Source organism: Benincasa hispida, chromosome 6 (assembly GCF_027475165.1).
Source record: "Benincasa hispida cultivar pf3 chromosome 6, pf3_genome.v1.1, whole genome shotgun sequence".
Lineage (NCBI taxonomy): Eukaryota > Viridiplantae > Streptophyta > Magnoliopsida > Cucurbitales > Cucurbitaceae > Benincasa > Benincasa hispida.
The window spans coordinates 7,146,548-7,159,975 of NC_143483.1; the positions used below are offsets into that span (position 1 = coordinate 7,146,548).

At 39.2% G+C, this 13,428-nt stretch overlaps 1 protein-coding gene across 1 annotated transcript; it reads right to left on the reverse strand.

Moving 5' to 3' along the window:
* Positions 1–399: 399 nt before the first annotated feature.
* LOC120080462 (Mitochondrial substrate carrier family protein) lies at positions 400–13,041 on the reverse strand. The gene is made up of 6 exons (XM_039035116.2): positions 12,520–13,041; positions 10,235–10,616; positions 9,950–10,146; positions 9,170–9,314; positions 836–986; positions 400–742 (listed from the first exon to the last, which is right to left on the reverse strand). The coding sequence occupies exons 1-6, from the start codon at positions 12,576–12,578 to the stop codon at positions 711–713; spliced, it is 966 nt and encodes a 321-aa protein (XP_038891044.1). The 5' UTR covers positions 12,579–13,041; the 3' UTR covers positions 400–710.
* Between the last annotated feature and the right edge of the window lie 387 nt (positions 13,042–13,428).

A 13,428-nucleotide genomic window follows, 5' to 3' on the forward strand; every position in this document is an offset into this window, starting at 1 on the left:
GAAAGACGGATTTTAAATGCACAGTTACTTATTCCTTTATGAGCTTCTACCTTTCAGATTTTTTTTGGAAGAAAAAAGGATTGCAAACTTGGATTTTTAACACATAGTTCTTATGTTGTTGAGTGTTTTAGGTTATTATTTTGATTCTTATATCTGATTTCATTTTAGCAGTTTGATAGTCTTTCAATTGGGTTTAAATATTAAATCACATATAATAATTAAGAGGACGTTTGGTAGGTAGGTTTAGAATCTTAAACCTAGAATGTTAAGCTTGGAAAATTAAGCTGGGAGATTTAAGTAGCCTGATTTAAGACAACTGTGGTTAGAGAACAAGTTTTGGAAGTCTACAAAAATTAATAAATCTTAAAAGGCTAGTAAAAAAAATTAGACTCAATGTTGTGTACTGAAATGATTCATCAAGAATAATATATGTTAGTTTAAATACAACGTGAGAATACTAAGCTTACATTCTCTATTTTGATGATCTGAGTTTATTGTGATGAAATACTAAACATGTCTGTCTCAAAAATTAAGGAGCTATTCGAATTCTCCCAAAAAATGAATGTGGTTTTAGGATGAATGAAATTCTGCTCTGTAGTCAATACACAAATGCTTCAACACCAATATCTATCTGCAACCGAATCTGGCCTTGTTGTGTGGGCAAAAAAAAAGTTGACTAAGCTGCTTTGGTTCTAAAATCTTTGATGAGCTCAAGTCTGTTCATCTTTTGCACACAAGCGCTCTAAATTTTGAACAACAACAACATCAAATGAGAAGGGAAAAATATTCACAAAATACGAATAGAATGCAGGATAGTATTGTGAGAAGTCCATACTCAAGTACTCGTAAGCCAATATCATCGAGGTTCCCCAGGCCGACATGCTGAAGAACCGAGGACCCAGCCCCCTATAAAAACCTTTCCATCCATCCTCAGCAATTAAGCTTTCGACAATTTGTCTTGCCGTCTTCCCTTTATCACCCATCACCTATGAACAACCACAACTCATCAAAATATAGAACTCTAATGTAGTACCAGCAACAACTAGGGTCAGACACAAGTGACAGAGTCTGAGTCAGAAAGTCATGACATGGATGAAGTTAAGGCAGTACTAAGACCAGATAAGACCTTCCGATATTTACTTAGAATCTTTTATTTTATTTTATAAAACAAAAGGTTTCAGAACTTAAGTTCTAAATTTATGGCTATTTGATGTTTTATTAATAAAATATATATGCGGTCATCTCATCATGCTAACTTATGTGTATTTCGACTAATCTTACATAACGGCCAATTTTTATAATATTTTGTGGTCAAGATACTCAAATAACTTAAATAGGTGCTTACCTTGAGATTTTAGAGACTTTAGAATAATCATTACTCTATCAGCCTTCACAAAATCATATATAAAAGGTATTGTCTTTGACAATTAGGGAAGTTTTTGCATCTATAATTCCCTAGCCCCAAGGGGACTTTGCCTTTGTCAAAGCCAAATGGTTTTGGATTGAAGGCAAGGCCAAAGCTAAATGCTGACATTCAGACCTTTGCAGGATAATTTCAAGTTTCTCCATAGGCCGATCTACATGTACAACACGAAAAAGGTATGCAACAGTTTGCCAAACTTGAGTACAGCTTCTTTCATATAGTGAAAGAAATACACGACCATGGCTAATCATCAACAAACCCACCAATCCTCCCATTCTAAGATATATATAAAACTATAAAAGTTTACTTAATGATGGATCTTCATCAAATACCTAAAACACCTTACCTATATAAAGTAATAAAATTTTACAATATCCTATTTTAAATATCACTGCTCCCATGAGACTATTAGACTGAACTAACAATCAGGTGGGTGCCATGTACAATTTGCTTTTGAGATAGTCAAATAATAATGGGGACTTGACTTTCCTAGACTAATGAATTGAGGAAAGTTTACAAAATACAGAAATGGCTATTTCATAATTTTTAAGGAATGGTTTAGCCAATAGGGCAAAGAGTTTTAAGTTGGACAAGTAGTTTCAGTGGCAGTGTCAAATGATCAAAGTGTTAAAAGACAGCTACTTTCGAGAAATGAGAAGAGAAGTTAGTTACATTGGTGAAAAAAGAAACTTTTATCCCTGGATCATCAAACTTGGAACTCTTTGAGAAAGATTATTCTAACCCTTATCCTCAGGACTCTTGGTTCACTTGGGATTAGGAACATCAGAAGGGAATAATGAAGCTCTTTGGCTGAATGGGTATAGAGGTTTTTCACATGAAACTGGGGAGTTGTGGCAAAAAAAAATTTGTAGTGGAAAGAAAAGGTGGTTTTCAAACAAGAGTACGTTTGGTAGTTGTAGCACTGCTTGTCCTGAATACCCAAACTAAGAGCAGCTTTGATTTGGTACAGGTGATTTTTTTTTCTTTAACTGTTTTTTTTTAAAGGAAAATATGTTTTTCATTGAAATAAATGCTAAAAAATACAAAGAAACAAACAAAGCGGAGAAAAATTCAAAAGCAAGACAAAAGACATAATAACTAGGCTGGAAAAACAAAAGCATTCCTAATTAAACATAAAACTTAAATGGAGAAGGCAGCAATGAGCTTAGAAAACCAAGAGGAGGCAATAATCCAAACAACTTTGAAACGATTTTGAATAAGTGAATGAAAGTAGAATATGTGTTAATTCAAAGAAGAGGCTTGTTTCCATTAATAAATAATAATAATAATAATAATAATAATAAAAAGGGTAGAACAATATGTGCCACAAGAAACCCCCGAAATTTTTGGGGACCTCGGGTTGTTAAGCATAAAAAACATTGATTAATTACAAAAAAGCTCAGTCATAAACGCCCAAAAGGAAGGTAATAAAATATGTTCGAACTCCACATGTCAATCCGAAGACCTTCCTACACTATTTTAAGAACCTTCCAAGTTCCAAGTACTCCAAGGGTAAGAAACAATGGTCTATCAAAGGATTTCTCATTTATCACGAAACGGAAAGTGTAAAAGGACCTTCTCCACTCTTCTAGGATGTGTTCAAGATAGGTTTCTAACATTTTGTTCGGCAGATCAAAAACCAGCCAACATGGCAGTGTTAAAGCTCAAGGTTTCAACAAAATTTCAAGATGTCAAAATTTCAGACAGGAAATAGAGGCTCTCTCTCATAAGGTCCTGCCTTTGGAGCAGCATTCTCGACGCAATAAAAAAAAAGGACAACAGAGAATTTTAAATAATGTAACAAAGAGCATCTGCAGAATTTTCAATTATGGTTTGATAGCACAACTGAGCTGACAGTAGAAACAGAATATAATATTCGGTATCTGTTGAAATACGTTGAATTAGCCCTGAGGGCATTTTTGTAATTTTTGCTATATTTGCTAAATTAGGATTTCACCTCATTCTATTTATATTTGAGGTTGGGTCTATTGTAAATATGACATTAAATAATAAGTCCTTTTCTACCGTGGTTTTTCTTCCCTGAATTAGGGTTTTCCACGTAAACTCCTTGTGTCGTCTTCTTTTCTTCTATTTCAATATGGTATCAAAGCAAGGTGATGAAACCCTAGCCTTGATAGAAGAAACTCAGTCATCAAACTTGATAGGTGAAGGTACGCTGACTAATGATGAGGCTGTGATTCAAGCAGGGGTTGATCGCTATCTCCGAACCATCATCCCAAGTGGCTCAGCCGAACAGCAGGTGGTGGGCTTGCTCCAACCGGCGTGCCGATTAGCTTCCAGTCTCAGCCGTTCCAACCGAACACCATGAGGAAGGTCACGCTTTCCAGCCGGTGCACACGAGCGGGTCACAACCGATCGGACCCTCGACTTCGCTTCAGCCGGCGCACGCGAACGGGTCACAACCGATCGGACCCTCAACTTCGCATGCAATCGTCTCAGCCTCGCACGTTCCCCAGCCAGCGCACGCGATTGATCTACAGCCGATCGGTACCTCGGCGTTGCACAGAACCGGATCTGCACCAGACAGTCATGGGTTTGCTCCAGCTGCTGGGTCGGGTCAGATCGGCGCGATTTCTTCAACCTCGCAGCCGATCGCCGAGCCTTCTGTCTGTTACCCACCACCACAACCGTCTGGGAGCAGCGCCGGTCACGGGTTGCCGAACTTTGCCGCCGGTGAACTTCCGGCAGTAGCTTCTTCACAGTACCATGGTGGACAGCTTCTTCCTCATGTATATCCAGTTCAGCCCCAGTTTCAAATGGGTGATTCCATTGAAGAAAATCCCATGGTTTTTAGACAGAAAAATTCTAGATCTGAATCTCATGGGGAACTCCAACAACAATTGGTTAGTCTCCAGCAACAGATGGTCGCCCTGGGAGCCAGATTGAATGGCCATGATTCTTCCCCGATGTATTCAGAAAATCCGGTATCAATGTTTCCTACTCTTCCAACTTCTAATTTTTTATCTGGAACAATTGGAAATTCTGTAGGAATGATCACGGGAGAAAAGTTGAATGGGAAAATTACTTCTCTTGGTCCCAAACAATTAAAATGGTTCTTGAGGGACGCCATAAGTTCGGATATTTAACTGGAGAGATACCACGACCGAATCCTGGGGATCCTCAAGAGCGTGTCTGGAAGGCAGAGGATTCTTTGCTCCGCTCAATGTTAATCAGTAGCATGGAACCACAAATCGGGAAACCTTTACTCTATTCAGCCACGGCCCGAGATATTTGGGATGCAGTCCGACGGTTATATTCGAGGCGTCAGAACGCATCCTGCCTGTATACTCTACGTAAACAGGTTCACGAATGCAAACAAGGGAGCATGGATGTAACGTCATGCTTCAGCAAGATGTCATTGTTATGGCAAGAAATGGATCTACGTCGGGAGATCATCTGGAACTGCCCACAAGATGGAATTCAATACTCCAAGATAGAAGAGGTTGAGCGTGTGTATGATTTTCTTGCCAGGCTGCATCCCAAATTTGATACAGTTCGTAGTAGAATACTAGGCAGAAACCAATTCCGTCTCTGATGGAGATCTGTTCAGCGGTTAGATTGGAAGAAGATAGATCGAGTGCAATGAACGGGCCGGGTGTTACCACTGTAGAGTCAGCTGCCTTCGGGGTAAAGTCCGCTGGAGCTGATGGTGACAAGCAGAATAGTAAAACACCCTCAGTTTGTGAGCATTGCAAAAAACAGTGGCACACGAAGGATCAGTGCTGGAAATTGCATGGTCGCCCTCCAAATGACAAGTCGAAATCTGGGTGTGCTCTAGTGGGTGAATCAGTTGAGGGGGCTGCACAACCTCAGACACAGCCTCCAGTGACCAATCCTGGTGATTCAGGTACCATAGGGATCGGAACAGTTGCTCAATCAGGTAACCCTCAATCTTTTAGTTTCCTTGTTGAAGGGAATGAGCTATGGATTCTAGATTCAGGAGCGACCGATCACTTGACTGGCTCATCCGATCGGTTTCTCTCATACTATCCAAGTGCTGGAAATGAGAGGATTCGAATTGCGGATGGGTCCTTCGCTCCTGTTGCTGGAAAAGGTAGACTGTCACCATTTCAGGGATTAACTCTGCAAAATGTCTTACATGTGCCCAAAATTTCTTACAACTTATTATCAATAAGCAAAATAACAAAAGATTTGAACTATAGAGTTGTCTTCTCACCAGATACTGCTTTGTTTCAGGACTTGAGTTCGGGGAAGACGATTGGCACTGCCCGATATGACAGAGGCCTATATTTCCTTTCTGTAGATGCTTCCTCCAAAAGCTTGTTTAGGACTAGTCTTTTATCTTCGTTTACTATATCTGAAACAAATTATTTATTGTGGCATTTTCGTCTTGGACATCCTAGTTTTCAATATATGCGATATTTATTTCCTCATTTGTTCCATAATGTGAATGTTTCTTCATTATCTTGTGATGTCTGTATACGTGCTAAACAACCTCGTGTGTCGTTTGTTTCTTAGCCCTATAAACCTACCCAGCCTTTTCACCTGGTCCACAGTGATGTTTGGGGTCCCTCAAGCATCTCTACCTTGTCTGGTAAACAGTGGTTTATAACTTTCATCGATGACCATACCCGACTTACATGGGTATATCTCCTTGCTGATAAGTCCGAGGTTTTATCTACCTTCAAACAGTTCTATACCACTGTATTAACACAGTTCAACACAAAGATTGCCATCCTTCGAAGTGACAATGGTCGTGAGTTTGTCAACCACACCTTCCAGGAATTCCTAGTGTCAAAAGGGATCATCCATCAAAACTCGTGTGCATATACTCCACAACAAAATGGGGTGACTGAACAGAAAAATCGCCATCCCATTGAAGTTGCTCGTTCCTTGATAATTCCAGCGTCTCTCCCTTCGTACCTGTGGGGAGATGCGGTTCTTACCGCAACTCATCTAATTAATAGAATGCCTTCACGAGTTCTAAAGTTTCAAACCCCTCTTGAGTGCTTCAAAGAGTCCTATCAGTCTACCCATCTTATTCCTGAGGTTCCTCTTCGTGTGTTTGGGTGTACAACTTTTGTTCATACTCATGGTCCACACCGGACTAAGTTTGCTCCACGAGCTAAAACATGTGTGTTTGTCGGGTATCCCCTTCATCAGCGAGGCTATAAATGCTTTCATCCATCTTCCAGAAAATATTTTGTCACTATGGATGTCACGTTCCTTGAAGATAAACCGTTCTTTCTCGTTAGTCATCTTCAGGGGGAGACCACGAATGAAGAGACTAACAGTTCCACGTACTCCGTACCCATTAGCCTCAATCTTGAGCCTAGTCCTAATTTTCCTGAACCTGAGCCTAGCCCCAATGTTCCTGGACCTAGTCTACCTAGTCTTGAACCTAACTCTGCTCCTGTTGTTCCTAGTCTACCTAGTCTTGAACCTAATTCTGCTCCTGTTGTTCCCGTGTCGGTTCTTCCTACTAGACAAGTGCCCTGGATAACATACTATAGGAGGAATCTCAGAAAGGAAATTCAGGAAACCTCTGGTGTTCCATCGGAAAGTGTCTAAGCGTCGGAACCAGCTCAGGTTCAAGATCCCATTGTTTCAAAGGAGAGTCTTGAAGAAAAGTCTGGGAACATAGAAAATGATGAAATGAGCTCAGAGAAGGTTGAAACTTCAGGAAGTAATGAGATGTTGAAAGATCCTCAAGAAGATGCAGAATTGTCTCAAAAGTCTGATACTGAAGAGGGACAGACGAAAACTGACAACTATGATACCACTCTGGATATGCCAATTGCTCTGAGAAAGGGAACCAGGTCATGTACAAAATACCCTTTGCATAGTTTTCTGACCTATAGTAACTTATCTCCTGGTTTTAAGGCTTTTACCACTCAGCTGGATGCTCTAACAATACCTACCAGTGTACATGCGGCCATGGAAGTTCCCGAGTGGAAAGCAGCAGTAATGGAGGAAATGAGAGCTCTTGAGGCAAATAAGACTTGGGAGTTAGTAGCTCTCCCTAGAGGTCACAAAACAGTTGGTTGCAAATGGGTGTTCACAGTGAAGTATAAGTTTGACAGAACACTCGAGAGGTATAAAGCTAGGTTAGTTGCTAAAGGGTTCACTCAGACGTATGAGATTGATTATTCAGAAAATTTTTCCCCAGGGCTAAGTTAAACACGATTCGTGTTCTTTTGTCTGTCGTCGTGAATAAAGATTGGCCCCTACATCAACTAGATGTAAAGAACGCATTCCTAAATGGTGAGTTGGAAGAGGAAGTTTATATGAGTCCACCTTCAGGTTTCGAAGCTAAGTTTGGGAATCATGTTTGCAAACTCAGGAAGTCTTTATATGGGTTGAAGCAGTCTCCTAGGGCATGGTTTGACAGGTTCACCGTGTTTGTTAAGTCCCAAGGGTTTGTTCAGGGGCATTCTGATCATACCTTGTTTACCAAAAAATCACCCTTAGGAAAGATTGTTGTGTTGGTAGTGTATGTTGATGACATCATCCTATCAGGGGATGACACGGCAGAAATTGCTAAGCTAAAACAAAGGATGGCAAGTGAATTTGAAATCAAGGATCTTGGTAGTTTAAGGTATTTTCTAGGGATGGAAGTGGCAAGATCAAAAACAGGAATATCTGTATCTCAGCGGAAGTACACTTTGGACTTGTTAAAGGAAACAGGAATGACCGGATGCAAACCTATTGACACTCCTATTGAGGTCAGTAGCAAACTGAAAAGTATTTCGGAAGGAGTTCCTGTGAATAAGGAGAGGTATCAATGCTTAGTAGGAAAACTGATTTACTTGTCTCATACTAGGCCCGACATCTCCTATGCTGTGAGTGTAGTAAGTCAGTTCATGCAGAGTCCATATGAGGAGCACATGGAAGTTGTGACTCGAATTTTAAATTTTGAGATATCTAAAGTCCACCCCTGGGAAGGGCTTGGTTTTCAGGAAACATGACACATGAAGCATCGAGGCATATACTGACTCAGATTGGGCCGGATATGTGACTGATAGAAGGTCAACCTCAGGGTACTGTACCTTTGTATAGGGAAATTTGGTAACTTGGCGGAGTAAAAAAACAAGGTGTAGTGGCCAGAAGTAGTGCTGAGGCAGAGTATAAAGCTATGAATCTAGGAGTGTGTGAAGAAATCTGGTTGCAGAAAGTTTTATCTGATCTTCACGAGAGTAGTCCGGGGCCCATGAAGCTGTATTGTGATAATAAGGCTGCCATCAGTATTGCGAATAATCCTGTGTAACATGATAGAACCAAACATGTGGAAATTGACAGGCACTTTATTAAAGAAAAGTTAGACCGCGGAGCTATTTGTATTCCCTATGTACCTTCAGTCCAACAGGTTGCAGATGTTTTTACGAAAGGGTTATCGAGACAGATGTTTGAAGCTTGTATTAGCAAGTTGGGTCTTGCCGATATCTATGTCCCAACTTGAGGGGGAGTGTTGAAATACGTTGAATTAGCCCTAAGGGCATTTTTGTAATTTTTGCTATATTTGCTAAATTAGGGTTTCACCTCATTCTATTTATATCTGAGGTTGGGTCTATTGTAAATATGACATTAAATAATAAGTCCTTTTCTACCGTGGTTTTTCTTCCCTGAATTAGGGTTTTCCACGTAAACTCCTTGTGTCGTCTTCTTTTCTTCTATTTCAATAGTATCAAATAAAAGCTAATGACAAATGTATAGTGAGTCAATGAGAAGAATGGTTTGACATCGATTGAGCTGACCAGTAAGTACCTGTAAGCGAGTCTTTATGGTGTCCAATGGTGTGGTAATGCAGGAAGCTGTTGCACCTGCAATTATTCCACCCGCAGCTTGAACTGAAATAAGTTGGGTATGGCTAGGAGCAAATTTCTCAGAAGCAGAGTTTTGACCTAAGAACCTTCAATACCACAACACAAATATAATAATTCCAACATCAAAAAAGAGAAACCAATTTAAACAGAAAAAACCGCCACATTATGTATTTGTTCAAATAACAATTGTCCAGTTGGACCCTCTGCAATCTAAATATTAATACCTCTAAGATATAAATGGAAACAAAAAAACCTTATCCGATAAATTCCTATCATACGAGTAGCATTTCCATATTGCATCCTTTTGCCAGTATAGCCGTGCTTGTGCACTTATATATAAAGCTGAACAAATCCATACAGGGATGCACTTTACAGTGCCTAAACTACCGGAAGGAGAATAGTTCAAAACACAGTAATCAAGAAGCAAACTACAACCAAGGTATATAGTAAAGGACAATGTAAATTAACGTGAGACAAAAATAATATCGCAGTATCTATCCGGAATGTACTTCAGTGACAGAAATATTACTATTTACCATCAAGAGATAAATAATTTCTTTCATTCATTGTTTCTTGTCCAAAAGAGAAGAAAAAAAATCTTTCATTCAGGACCAAAGAAAGTGAAGATGAAAATTCTAACGTTTACTAGTTGAAGTGCATGTTATGCAATGACCCAAACTCAACGCTTAAACACAAATGAAGGGAAATTACCATGTCTCACCTCCAGATGACGCGTTGACTTGCACCATAACTTGCCCACCATACAGCACTAGATGGAGAGTAGGTCATAACAGATAACCCAAAACCTTTATACAATCCCCGGATCCCATTAGACTTTATCAGTTTACGAGCAACATCTAAACCCCCATTATATCTTGTATTTCCCGAGTATCCTTGAACCATTAGCTTTTGACTAATCTGTGTGACATGAAATATTCAAGCTTTTAAGTGAACAATAGATAAACAAAAACAAAATTTTATCAAAAACTAAACCAAGCCTACATACCACATCAATTGGAACGAACACAGCTTGAGAAAAAAGTGATGCAGTCATGCCAGCTAACCCATTTGCCAAAGCAGCCTGTGTAGGTTCAGAAAATTTAAATGGCTCAACCAGTTTATAGGCTCCCACTTTGGTCGTCTCCAAAGCAGTAAGAAAGATGATCCTTGCAGGAATTGCACCAGTGATTACTGTACCAAACCCTCTGTAAAGACCAGGAACCCCATCATTCTTCAGTAAGCCTTTAATAACAGACATGGCATTTTTCTCGGTCGAATCCTTAACAGCAACTTGCATCCTCGTTTTTACAACAGAAACAGGGTACAGTGCAACTGTAATCCCAGTAAAGAGACCAGCTCCTATGCCATAAAATTTTGCTTTATCGAGCCTGCAGGATGTGGCAGGACTGATAAATAAAAGTATCATACTAGATATTTCAACTTCTAGTTTGGACAAGCTCAAAAACTAAAAAGCACAGCTACGGGTATGCGAGACAGAGTTTGATGTATTTTGCACTCAAAATTTATATTTTTTTTCCCTCTATGTGTCTAATTAGAATACTTAACAAGTGTTTGATGCATGTCCAACAAATGTTTGCCCTACTTTGACTGTGTACAACTAGTGTCAAACACATCTATTGCATCAAAAAGTATCCGATATGTGTCTAACAAGTGTTTAAGCGTCCGACACAGACACACTAGCCAAACTAAAGTGTCTATGCTTCTTAGCTCATAAGTAATATACTTATTTGCAAAACCTTACAATTATGTGCTAATGCATAAACACAAGTATCCAGCCAATTCCATAGAGAATTTAGGTCAAAGAATATATGTAAATTATAATGCACCGAATGTTGAGAAAGAAAGGCACAAATATTGCAACTAGAATACTAAAAATCTCAATTTTCGATAACAAGTCAGTGTATACTTTAAAAGAAAAGGACCTAGTTTCAAAAGCATGAGCGACCACCAGAGGCTTTAAAATATCATCTAGTAGATTAGTAATGACTACAGAGAATATGAGTGAAACCTATGCATGGGTAATTGTCAGAAATAGCACATAAAGTTTTTCACAGATGACACTCTTTGTGCCAATTGTTTTAATGGGTAATCCTGGTGCTATCTTGGCTAGGAATTGACAGCGAGACCAAAACAAAATTTTTAACTTGTCATGATTAAACCACCATTTCCTTTCCTCGTGGGGGCTGTCTCCTTTGTCAAATGCTAAAGAACTTGTAACAATTTGGCTCACTCACTTGCAAGGGCTGCCATTTATTAGGTTTTCGATCACCCTCCCTCTTCCACTTCGGAGGAAGAGAATAGTGCCTTTTAGGCTTCCAAGTACTGCACTGATGGCATGTATTTTGGACAAACAAATACTGCATTTTTGTCATCCTCCAAAGAAAAGTGAAGGCAATTTCATATTTCCCCATCAGCTTAGTGGAAACCATCAGGAATTACCTGGAGAATATTGTGATCTCTGTTCTCATGAAACATTCATCTAATGAGTACCAGGTCCAACTCTCCACCAAAAGAAAGTGAGCACCGAAAAAGTAAACGAGGAGAAAAAAAAAACATCACACTTGCTCGCACTCATTCAAGTTTTTTTGTTCTTTCTGCTCTTCATCCTGGTCATGATTGCCACCAAGAAAGCATGGTTAAATGTGCCATAAAAAGAAGTTCAAGAAATTGTTTTGGTTTCGAGATGGCGCCCGGACGACCAATTAAAACTTGGCCAAATAGAGTCTTATTTGTGAAAGGTAAAAAACTTCCTGTGCTGTTTCTAACAATTACCCAAACCTATTCTCCATCATTTTCACAAACCAGGGTAAAGCATCAAACTGCCATGAGTATGTCAAAGCCAGAACCATCCCAAATTTCAAGTCCTATTTTAAACCCCAGGTTAATTCTTCAAGTATTTCAGAGATTTTTTTCCCCCAAGTCCTAATGGTGGATCTCTCTCTCTCTCTCACACACACACATTAAATACAACACAGTTACAAACTTCTATCTTCCCTCGATATTTCTTCTCTTGTATATCATCAATAACCAAAATAGAGCGCCCAATAACTCCCCGATCTACGCATGCATCAAAGTCATGCATAGGGAGAGAACAAACAACATAGCCAGAACGGTCAATTAATACTAGAGAGAGTCAGCAATATTTATCATTCAACAAATCAAAGTGCAGATATGATAGGCAAATACAAAAGAGACATGAAATGAAACGAATCGAAAGAAGTGGAAAATTTCCCAGAAAAGCAGAGGAAAGAAAAGGGAAGATGAAAATACTTGTCCCAGTTAATCTCAGTTTGACCAAACGATTGAAATCGCGAACTATTCGCATTCATGGCCTCCCTTATATGAATCGAACAAACAAGGTGGGCAAAGCAAATCAAGAACGCATTGATGATTCCAACTTCCAATAAGTGGGGAAACCAATTGATGTCGCCGAGAACGATGGGTGGCGTTCCGACGAGGTGAATCTTGTCGAGAAAAGCGAAAAACGATTTGAAAACGGAAGTGGGTCAGCGAGTTCTTCAGGATTCGCAGAGCTGTTGTTGGTTTTCTTTCAAATTGATTGCTTGGAGAGAAAACAATTTGGTGGGGAAGGGGCTGTTTTGGGTTTTCTCTCTCTTAATCGAAATTCTTCGTTGTTCCTCTTTGTTCGTCAAATAGAAAGCGCCTGCCCCCGGTTGGCACTGAAGAAAGGCGGCCTTTTGTATACAAATTCGGCCTTTGGTTGCAGTTGCAGTTGGCTGCTCCCAAATCACGCGGCGCTTTGTCTTTCTCTTCACGTTCTTACTTCATCTCACATATACATACATATACACATATATATCCATACATATACATGTACTTCCCCTTGAAACATTATGGGAGCCTTTTGAGCATGGAGTTATTATAATTCTAAGTTATAATAGTTTGTAAAAACACTATAATAACCACATTTTGCTACAGTAAATACTATTTTGTATTTTCCAATTAATTACAATCAACACAATTTCAAGACCCTCAATTTGCTACAGTTTTTACTATTCAATATTCATCATTTTTTTATTCTTTGCTATAGTATTTACTATTTCCTCCTCGAACTAAAATAGTTTACACTTTAAACACATACTATTATAACACAAACTAAAATAATCTACATCCCAAACACAAACTATTATAACTCAATTATAATAATCTATGACTATA